This window comes from Otolemur garnettii, unplaced genomic scaffold, assembly GCF_000181295.1.
Source record: "Otolemur garnettii isolate 467f Iridium unplaced genomic scaffold, OtoGar3 scaffold00054, whole genome shotgun sequence".
In the NCBI taxonomy this organism is placed as follows: Eukaryota; Metazoa; Chordata; class Mammalia; order Primates; family Galagidae; genus Otolemur; species Otolemur garnettii.
In genome coordinates this window covers 5,027,403-5,038,564 of record NW_003852449.1, presented here as the reverse complement: position 1 = coordinate 5,038,564, position 11,162 = coordinate 5,027,403, and the positions used below count along the sequence as shown (strand labels likewise).

The 11,162-nt window shown below is 43.6% G+C and overlaps 1 protein-coding gene across 2 annotated transcripts in view; it reads left to right on the top strand.

Moving 5' to 3' along the window:
• The first annotated feature begins 1,261 nt into the window (after positions 1 to 1,261).
• Positions 1,262 to 11,162, top strand: part of KLHDC2 (kelch domain containing 2) — an 11,655-nt gene continuing 1,754 nt past the window's right edge. The window contains exons 1-10 of one of the 2 annotated variants that reach the window (XM_003792162.3): positions 1,262 to 1,604; positions 4,314 to 4,393; positions 6,177 to 6,294; positions 7,986 to 8,101; positions 8,405 to 8,486; positions 8,627 to 8,710; positions 9,344 to 9,424; positions 9,500 to 9,558; positions 9,964 to 10,073; positions 10,748 to 10,820. In XM_003792162.3, the coding sequence (XP_003792210.1) occupies positions 1,452 to 1,604; positions 4,314 to 4,393; positions 6,177 to 6,294; positions 7,986 to 8,101; positions 8,405 to 8,486; positions 8,627 to 8,710; positions 9,344 to 9,424; positions 9,500 to 9,558; positions 9,964 to 10,073; positions 10,748 to 10,820 (956 nt within the window). In that variant the 5' untranslated portion in view covers positions 1,262 to 1,451. The remainder of the gene's footprint in view (positions 1,605 to 4,313; positions 4,394 to 6,176; positions 6,295 to 7,985; positions 8,102 to 8,404; positions 8,487 to 8,626; positions 8,711 to 9,343; positions 9,425 to 9,499; positions 9,559 to 9,963; positions 10,074 to 10,747; positions 10,821 to 11,162) is intronic. The other variant, XM_012806573.2, reaches the window with a different exon arrangement.

Sequence of the window (11,162 nt, the reverse complement as noted above, 5' to 3'; positions counted from 1 at the left end):
GCTAAAATCAATCCTCTTAAGTACGTCTGTCCTGAGTTCAAGTAAACATGCTGGAAACAGCTAGGGAAGGTGTTTCAGGCTTCGAAAATCCTAGTAAAGAAGACTTGCTTAACGCATTCTTCTCCGTAGTGGTCCCGGCGCGCAGACAGGGAAGAGGGAGGGTGATGGGGGGCCCCGCCCCCAGGCGGCACAGGGGGGCCGGGGTGCGCTGGTGGCCAAATCCCCACCAGACCACGTAAAGCTAGGCGGGCGGGAAACCAAGTTCATTGAGAGAGGTTCACACATTGGCCATATACAGCGAGGAAGGGAAAGGCTCGGCGAGGGCTGGGGTTCTGTGAAGCCCTGCGGGGACAGTCCCCTTTCTGGGGGCTCAGACGTTACCGGGGAACCACTTTGACGGACCGTTAACCACATGATAATTAACTCTAATTCACTTTCCAAATCTACTGTGCCCGGGCTGCCCGACCCTCAAGGCACGGCAGTCAGGTGCTCCCAGAGGATTGCGGTGGGCCCCTGGTAGACGCCTCCTCTGACCGTCCCCTTCCCAGGAGGGCAGAATCCACCCACCTAAAGGCACGGCGCCTTAGGATTTGGGGGGCACCTGGCCCAGAAATCTAAGGTGCGGCGTCAGGTTAGACCCCAGCAACTGGAGCTGTGCCCAGACGGCGTGAGAGCGGAAGCAAGGGGCCACTAACGGTTCCCAAACGCCCGCGACAGCCCCCGCCCCGGCGGAGAAGGCGGGAGGGGACGCGAAGGGCGGGGCGGGCTGGGCAGCCCCAGTGACCCGGGCCGGGCCGCACGGGAGACCCGAGGCGCCGCCCCTCGCACCCAGGGGACGGCAGGGCTTTGACTCCGCGTCTGGGAGCCGAGGCCAGAAACTGGCTAGTTGAGCAGTTGGGGGCTCCGGCCGGCCGCGAAGCCCTGGAGAACACGCCTCAGGCAGACGAGGGAAAGTTTCCGGGAAGGAAGAAAACCTGACGGGAACCTGAGGAAAACTCCGCGGTCTCCAGGGCACGGCTCAGGGCGCCGGCGCCGCCTCGTCCTCCGGGCAACAGGCTCGGACGTGTCTGGAGCTCGCGCGGCACACCGAGTCCCCGGGCCGAGGGCGGCGGCGGGAGGACCCGGCGCTGGGGGCGCTGACCGGCGCCCGCGCTTCCGGAGCCCGGCGGGCGGCTTCCGGCCGCGGCGTAAACAAGGCCGGGCTGCGGGAGGCGGGGCGCGGGCTGCGGACTGCGGCTGCGGCGTCCCGGCCTCCGCCGCCCCTGGCCGCTCCGCTGCCCGCAGGCGCGCCGAGCAGTCCGCGGCCGAGGAGGCCCGAGCGGCGCGGTCGCAGGCAGCGAGCAGGCCCCCGCCGCCCTCTGCGTGCTGCGCGCCTCCGTGCACTCCCGTCTCCTTTGTCTCCTCTCCCCGCGGAGCGGGCATTCCCGGGGAGCCGAAGAGCAGCCGCAAAGATGGCTGATGGCAACGAGGAGCTGCGAGCGGACGACTTGCCGGGGCCGGCCTTCGAGAGCTATGAGGCCATGGAGCTCGCCTGCCCAGCGGAGCGCAGCGGCCACGTAGCAGTCAGCGACGGGCGCCACATGTTCGTCTGGGGCGGCTACAAGGTCGGTGGCTGGCCGGGCTGCGACGGGCATCGCTCGGCTGTTACCCGGGTCCGGGTCGCGGCCAGGCGGGGAGGCCAGAGGGCTGCCGAGGGCGCTCCCCACCTTGGGCTCTGCCCGTTAGCTCGTTTGCTTGCGGGCAGGAGCCTCCTCTGAGGTGTCCGAGTTCTAGGGCTGTTGTCACGCCTTGTGCTTGCAAAACCCGCTGCCCCCAGCCCCAGAGTCGCCATTGGAGAGTTATTCTGGGAAAGGCCAGGTGCAGGTTAACGGGCAGGACGTGTTGAGAGTAAGAGAGGTGACGGTGTCACGCACACCCTTTATCGCGACTCCCAAGACAGACCCCGCTCTCTGGAGCTGGGACCAGTTCGCCCAGTGGTTATGGGGTGGTCAATTTGTGGGAAGACCCCCTGGAATTCGGAAGGCCACAGGAATGGCCTCGGCCAGCCCTGCTGCCTGCAGTGGTCCAGTCACACCTGTGCGGATGGCATCACGCTATTGCGCGACCATTTCAGGGCTCTTTTCCTTCTGGTTTCAGCTGAGAAAAAATTGGACATTTTTCAGAACACCCCTAATTTAAAAAATTAAGGAAACGCTCTACCAGTAACCGCAAAATCCCCAGCAACAAATCTTAACTACCGAGCACAGCTCTCCCCCTGCACTGCTTGTCGTAAACAAGTGATAAGTTACCAGCTGGAGCCAGCACGTGTTTTCACCTAACCCCGAGCTGGGGGGTCCTCCGCAGGTGTCCACGTAAAACCTTACTCATTATTCCCCTTACCCTTTTGCATTTAGAGCTTCCCAGTAACACTTCACATCCCAGAATTATCTTTTACTGGGGTGGCTCCAATCCATGATCCATTCCTACCACAAAAGGCTGCTTTTTATTAGCCTTTTGTCTTAAGAATGTTCTCTTGGCTGGGTGCAGTGGCTCACTCCTGTCATCCTAGCACTCGGGGAGGCCGAAGCTGGTGGATTGCTTCAGCTCACAAGTTCAAGACTAGCCTGAGCAAAAAGCGAGACCCCGTCTCTACTTCTGCTAAAAATAGAAAAACTGAGGCAAGAGAATCTCTTGAGCTCAAGAGTTGGAGGTTGCTGCGAGCTATGACGGTACAGCACTGTACCCAGGGCGACAGCTTGAGACTCTACCGAAAAAAAAAGTTTTTTTTTCTCTTCCTCCCCAATCGCTTGAAATTTAGTTCACCACGCCAGTGCCTTGGACGACTTGCTTTGTGACTCTGGTAACAGGTTTTAGTTTATGGTACAGTTGAACTGATCAGAGTTGGCCATTTTTTTTAGACAGCTCTCAAAGATAGCTGTCCTGACACCTGCAATCTTAAATGTTCTCCCAGCCCCCAACCAATAGGCATTTGGAGAGTACTTGGCAGGGGTATGGAACTGCAAGGAGGGAGGGGACCAGTATGGAGGGACCTTTATTAAAATGTGAATGATTCCCCTAGGGAAAAGCAAACCTCTTGGCCAGTCATACCTCAGTCTAAACCTCTTTATTCATAATTCCATTTGTAGAAATCAGCAACATTTAGAGAATGAGACTTTTCTTGGGGGTGGAAAGGGGGGTGCTAAGGTTGCCACAGTGAAGATTTCTGAAGGCCTGGGGCTGAGGCAGGGAGGAGTGGCAGGATCCCTGAAGTCAGTGTTTCCTAAACAGCCTGTCCTCCCCCATTTTACCTCCTGAACCCTGAGAGTAGCCACAGAAGCCCTTGGAGATTGTCCCCAAGGCAATAACCTGGCTTCCCACACAGTAGTGTTTTCCTCCTCAGGCCTGGCTGCTGACCTCCATGCCCGCTCCCAGCCTCACTTCCAGCCCTTCCCTATCACTGGTGGAGTGGGAAAGAGAAGTGCTTCCATGGCCATGCCTTTTTTCTTTATGTTTAATGTTCAGGCCTTAGATTCTTGACACCCATTTTCAGTGAACTGCAGTTGTCTACTGACATGTGTTGAAACTGTTTACAAGGCCAGGGAGGATCAAAGCTAGAAATACCAGGCAGTTGTCAAAGTTCAGGGAAAGGATGGAATTCTTTACATTAGTTGCTGAATAACCTGGGGCAAATTACATACCTCCGTAAAAAGAAAAACCCCATTTTTTTGGTAATGGCAACTACTTTTTAGGGTTGTTGTGAAGATTAAATAAAGCAATCCACAGGTAGCAGCACTCAGCCACAGCATATAGGAAGCTCAGTCTATTTGTCAGGAATTAATACCTGAAGGGAAATGGAGCAGAACAGGGAACTTGAACTTTTTGCATATGGACTTAATATTTGCAAATTTGCAGTTCCGCCCTCTGCTGCTGCTTAGAGAAAATTAGTGAAGTGAAAGCTTGGCTAGATAGCCATGTGGGTCAGGCACTTACAGTAACCTGCTACCCGTGACAGAAAATCTCTAAGTGACACAACTGAACCTCGTACATTGGTCTGTTCAGGATGATGGTCTTAGAGATTTCTTAACTTATTGCAGTATTGAAGTTTGCAGTTACTATATGAAAAATTTGAATTAAGAGCTACTTTAAGCTTTACCTTTAGTATGTGGCACGGTCAGGGAAGATTATGTATATGATAAAATTTTAAGACCTATTTAACTTTTCATAAAGTTAACTAGCAATTTTATAATTAGTATCTCAAATGAGATAAGGAAAAGTACAACAGTGCCTCTTTAAAATGTCAGTTATTCTTAATGTGCATTTTTTGATTTTCTCAGAGTAATCAAGTCAGAGGATTATATGACTTTTATCTACCTAGAGAAGAACTATGGATCTACAACATGGAGACTGGAAGATGGTAACTGGATACTGGGGGGGGGGGGAAGGGGGCAAAACATTCCAATAAGGTTTCAAAGAAAAATGTGGTAAAACCCATTGTAATGCATATAATTATTTTAATTAAGGATGCCAAGCTATCTGTATATTCTGAAAACAGTATTCTGCAAATTTAGCTTAGCTAGTAAGCTCAGTTACTTTAGTGTCTCTTTAGAAGTAGCTATAATTACTACTTATATGACCTCAGAATAAATTTTTGTTCAGAGCTCTACAAATAAATTATCATAATATTAAAACAGAGGTACTGGCTTCAGATCCTGGAAAGATAATAAAAGCTCTACATATATGCATGTACTTTCAAGACATTGTAAGTCTTGTCATATAGTATCTTGAATAAGAAAAGGATTTTAGATGCTAGACTTGTTAGATTTTAGTTTTAGAAATTTTAGCTGCTAAAAATAAAGGTGGTATTCTATTTTCATGAGCTATGTAATTAAATCCCTTTAAAATATGTTAAAGTATATTCTGTTTAAATTTGCCTTTTCTGTAAATTGGAGATAATTTGAAAGCATCTTTAGCTGATCTCATAACAGTGGTAGTCAAGAATATGTACTTGGAGGTCAGGTGCTATGGCTCACACCTGTAATACTAGTACTCTGGGAGGTTGAAGTGGGCGGATTACCTGAGCTCACGAGTTCCAGACCAGCCTGAGCTAGAGCAAAACCCCCTACTTCTAAAAATAGTGGGGCATTTTTAGAAGTAGCTACTTGGGAGGCCAAGACAAGGGAATCCCTTGAGCCCAGGAAGTCTGAGGTTGCTGTGAGCTATGATGCCATGGCACTCTACCAGGGGCAACAAAGTGGGACTCTATCCAAAAAAAAACAACAACAAAATTTTGTACCTGGTAGAATTTTGTTTCTCAAAATGCTGGGTTAGCCATGTTTGAGGATTGACAAAGTAGTTTTCTTTGTGGCTTGCTCTGTGAGAACTTTGTGCTTTAAACATTTTATTCATTGTAGATCTCAGACCTGGAATAGTCCCACTTGTTTTCAGAGTTAAACTAAAAATAAACATACATAGCAAATCAATGTTAATATGAACTATTTGTTAATCTTTTTCTAGAGAATTGGAAATTTATAATTGTATTCCCTTAAAAGGGGAATTTTACATACATATGTATGTATATATTTTACTTAAAGATAACGCCAGGCATAGTGACTAATGCTATAATCTTAGGACTTTGGGAGATAGGAGGATCTCTTGAGGCCAGGAGTTAAGATCAGCCTGTGCAATATAGCAAGACTCTGTCTCTGCAGAAAAAATTAATCAAAAAATAAAACTTCAAGCTTAGCAAAGATAAAGTGATACTGTGTCTGACAGTGAGCAGAAGACCTTAAGTATACTATTAATATTCTGAATCTTCTATTTCTTGATTAAAATTTTTAGATTCAGAATGACTACATACACTCAGAGGAGTGCCTGGCACATAGTAAACACCACTTAAGTCCTGACACAAAGGGCTGTATCAGATGGGTAATAGCATTAATCTTCCAGGTAACTGAATTAATCTACTTAAAAACAAAACAACCACTTATGCCCATGTAAACAAAAAGCAAACAGTTTAGTTTGAGAAAATCAAAATGGCATGTTCCTGGAATAAAAAATATAAAACTTAGGCTTTCAGAACCTTTAATTCTGCCTATACACATAGCTGGCACTGTCTGTGGATGGGTAAAGAGGGAAACTCATATTGCATTTCCTCCCTTTTGGTAAACTTACTTATGTTCAGTTTTTACCCCCCTCAGGAAAAAAATTAACACTGAAGGTGATGTTCCTCCTTCTATGTCAGGAAGCTGTGCAGTGTGTGTAGACAGGGTGCTGTACTTGTTTGGAGGACACCATTCAAGAGGCAATACAAATAAGGTTGGTGTTTCCAAGAGTTATGGCTCAAGTTTATTCTTACGCTTTCAAACCTTAGATTCCTAAGATTAGCCCTATATGTATTTCTCTCCCAGTTAAGATTATTGTATGAATTTCACTATTTTGTCTACTGGTCTGTATTTACCAAGGCCTTCTGTAAAATCAACTTTTGTTGGTCACTATGTACATTAACTTTCTAGGCTGTTTTTGTGTTCTTCTTTGTAGCTAATGGTTCTCCTAGAATCCTTAAGTGTAGATAAATTAACACAGACAAAATTTTACATGTTAACATTCTAAAAATATGGCATCATAAGAAAACTCTTAATTGATTTAGTCAGTATTTTTTTCCAAACAGGAAAAGTTGTCACTGTCTCCTTCAGGTCAGTAAAAGAACCTTTCTGCATTCAGTCAGAAGGGACACGTGACACATGGGCGGACTCTAACCAATTCATTTATTTGGCAACTAGTAAGCACCTTATATGCTGAGCACTTGGTGGTACACTGGAGAGAAATGAACGAACAATATGATCTCTACCTATCAGAGCTCACATTCTAGAAGGGACACATATAGTAAGTAAACCGTTACAACGCATCTAGGGACAAAGAACCTGATATCTAGGACTAACTTAGTAAATATCACTAAATCTTAAGAGTCCTTGACATTGTATAGGATCACTCAAAACGTAATTTTTGAAAGGAGTGAAAAATGGAAGGGCTAGTCTAGATGTTGAGATATAAGCAAACTATATCTTGTTTTATGGAAATGCCAAGTGATTCTGCAGGTGGAACATACAGCTGTGATGGTTTCAAGCTGTGCTCCTAGAAACTAGGGATTTGAGACGCCTTGGGACACTGCAGGGAAGAGGACATGGTGTGGGTGGGGTCCAGGCTGCCCTTCCCTCCATTTAAACAAGTGTGCCTCCACTGTTGTTTCCATACATTGAGCTTGTGTTTAATATTTTGTTTGGAGAAAGTGTTGTCTGCCTAAAAGATTTTATGAGGCACATCTCATCTATAGGTTGTAGTTGAGCTATGTATTTTTCATAGCCAATGGGGAGAAAAATAACTATGATGCAACTTAAGGAATCTTGGGAAGGAGAGAAATTGTGGTTTTAGGGGGTGATCACAGGTTACTATGTCAAATGGGGTTGAGTGTTTTGACAGAAAAGAAGCTTGAGTGTTGTAGGAGTAAAAACTATACGTATATAAAATGGTAGATAGATTCAGTCGCCTGGATGCAAATCCTTTGAAGGATGCTCTTAGAGTTAAGTCGGCACTGAAAACATATCTATTAAATTGAAGGTAGAATTGCTAAACCTGACATTTTTGGTAATGTGATCCCAATACCCATAAATTAGATCAGTACTACTCAAAAGTGCCTATCTAAGGCAAGGTAAAAAGTTTGTACAAGAATGTAAATGAATGTACTGATTCCTTCATCAAAAAGATGTGGCTATGGGGGAAAAGAATTAGCTGAACCAGGAGTGCGCTTAGTGACCTGGGATATTTACATTGTGTCTGTGTCAAGTTCCTAATCTAGACTGAAATTAGTCTAGCAGCCAGTCTGCAGTCACAATTTCAGTAGCACTGAATTAGACGGCATTCTTATTATCATAAATCACAGTTAAAATTAAGTGCTAACACTGAATTTTTTTCACAGAACCAAATCTAACTGAACCCTTTGTTTCTCGCAGTTCTATATGCTGGATTCAAGGTCTACAGACAGAGTGTTACAGTGGGAAAGAATTGATTGCCAAGGAATTCCTCCATCATCAAAGGACAAACTTGGTGTCTGGGTATATAAAAACAAGTAAGTTAGCATCAGTACAGGTTTGGGTTTTCTGTGGAAATATCTACCACTCGGGTATCCCTAGACGATAATAAGCATTGAACATACCTCACAGGGCCCATATGAAGATTAAGTGAATTAGTAACACATCCATAAAAGCATTTAACCTAAGAAATAGTTAAGTGTTAGCCATCATTATTGAATAAGTATTTTCACATATACAAGTGAACCTTCTTAATTCATACCATAAACCAAAAATAAAAACTCCTTGTAGCCTATCCTTTGGACGTTTGAATTTTTAATGTCTTATTTTTAATCAAACAGGTTAATATTTTTTGGAGGGTATGGATATCTACCTGAAGACAAAGTATTGGGAACTTTTGAATTTGATGAAACATCTTTTTGGGTAAGTGAAGTTTCATATGGCCTATGTTGAAATACATTTTTTGTTTGCTAGTAGTTTTGTTCATTTTTCCTTGTAATCAGGTGGGCTATATAGTTTTATAAACATTATTATAAAATAACTCAGATTCTTATTTTTGGTAGAACTCAAGTCATCCAAGAGGATGGAATGATCATGTACACATTTTAGACACTGAAACATTTACGTGGAGCCAGCCTATTACTACTGTGAGTTACTGAAGAACAATGAGTCATTAAAGCAAGGCCACTTAGAGGAGGAGGGGGACATACGCAGTTGGTGGTGTATAAATTTGAGTTTATTCTTGTTTTCTGGAAAAAGATCCATAGTTTACATTATTCTCAAGGAATCTGGAAGTCAGAAAAGTGTAAGAAATAACATGAATTGAGTAACCTAGTGACCAGTTTCATGGAAGCCAATTTTTCTGGGGGTGGGAAGTGGCCCACCTCCCTGGCCTGGGGGGTTGGGGACCACAGGTCTAATAGATGTTGAGAGGTAGCAGCTAGCTGCTTATACAGGTTGAGTGTCCCTTATCTGAAATGCTTGAGTGCGAGATTGGAACTTAACATTACTAAAATATTAGATTTCTTTTCTCCCTGACACAGATATTATAAAATGTACTGGCCTTTATTTTACAATAAAGATTAAAAAATAAAGCAACCTTTGTTTTATTAACCAGCCCATTCATTAACACATCTCAAAAATTCCCAGTTTTGTTAGCTTTCAGTACTGTGCCCAAGTATCTCAGATCTTCTTATCCCATATCCAGCAAAGCCTGGTATTTCCTCTCCATTTATGAAAGCGTGCTCATTTATCACATTGCTTGTGCAACTTTTTAACAGGGTAAAGCACCTTCACCACGTGCTGCCCACGCCTGTGCGACTGTTGGGAACAAAGGCTTTGTGTTTGGAGGCAGATACCGAGTGAGTAAACAAATAGTTTCAGTGACTTGCTTTTGAATTCTTCAAAATAGTAACAATTTAATTATCCTTTTGTAGGATGCTAGAATGAACGATCTTCATTATCTTAATCTGGATACATGGGAGTGGAATGAATTGTAAGTATCATTCGTTAAGAATGTAATAACATTCTTTAAGATATTTAGAAATTTTTCCTAAAAATTTTCAGATTTTTTTACCCTTTTCCTTATTAGTGTATAATACACTTACTTTTCTGTAACTATGATATAATCAAGCATGATTACTAGGTCCTTAAAGAGTTTTGTTTCCAGTTCCTTTAACTGTATGCTAGGCACATAGCATATGCTCAATTTTTAGCTGAAAAAGGTCTAAAGTTGACTCTTTGAAAAAAATAGTTCAGTATACAGCATACAGTTATTAAAAGTTTTTAAAGTCTTTTCATAATTCTATATAAATTTTAAAAGAAAACTTCATTGTTTTCCTGTGTTATATATAGAAGCTGATTTTAATCACAGATACTGTAACTTAGCCATTATTTTCAGAATTCCCCAAGGAATATGCCCAGTTGGCCGATCTTGGCATTCACTAACACCAGTTTCTTCAGATCATCTTTTTCTCTTTGGAGGATTTACCACTGATAAACAGCCACTAAGTAAGTCCTTTAAAAATATAATAATGAAATCATAAATCATCCACATAGAAAAATAGCTGAAAACCAGTCTACTATAGATGTACTAGAGGGCTTACAGGGTCAGTTGGAAGATTTGTTATTAATCCTGCTTATGTAACACACATATAATTGTGTATACTATGATATATTTCCATTCTGCCTAGTAAAGAAATGACCTACAGTACTTAAAAAACCCAAAGGGTTCTAAGATGCCAGGGACTTACCTGGTTAATTGTGGAGGGAAGGGTAAGGTTCAGTGCCGTGGCTCACATCTGTCTTCCTAGCACTCTGAGGCTGAATCAGGTGGATTGCTGGAGCTCACAAGTTAAGAGACCAGCCTGAGCCTGAGTAGGGAGACCCTGTCTCTACTAAAAATAGGAAAACTAACCATGTGTGGTGGTAGGTGCCTATAGACCCTTCTACTTGGGAGACTGCAGCAAGATCTCTTGAGCCTGAGAGACAGAGGCTGCTGTGACACCACAGCACTCTACCAAGGACAACAGAGTGAGACTCTCTTAAAAAAAAAAAAAAAAAATTGAAGAGGGAGAAAAAGGAAATATACTTTCTGTATCTACTCATGATCTATTATTTTACTTGCTAAATCTATGCCCTTTTAAGTTTTTAACAGAATAACATCATTTTTCTGTTTCAATCAGGTGATGCCTGGACTTACTGTATCAGTAAAAATGAATGGATACAGTTTAATCATCCTTATTCTGAAAAACCAAGGTATGAACTATTTGAAAGGTAATTCTTATATTGAGTATATATAAGACTGCTAAGACCTGAAGTCATTCTTATTTACAAAAATTTTAACATTCACTTCTCAAAAGAAAACCAATGTTATCCTAGAAACACATGCTTTCCTTTCCATCCTCTATGTATAAAGAATAGGGCTGGGGGTGGTGCCTATAGCTCAGTGGGCGGGGAGCCGGCCACATACACCCAGGCTGTTGGATTTGACCTGGCCTGAGACAGCTAAAGGATGATAACTGCGAAAATAGCCAGGCATTGTGGTGGGTGCCTGTAGTCCCAGCTACTTGGGAGGCTGATGCAAGAGAATCGCTTAAG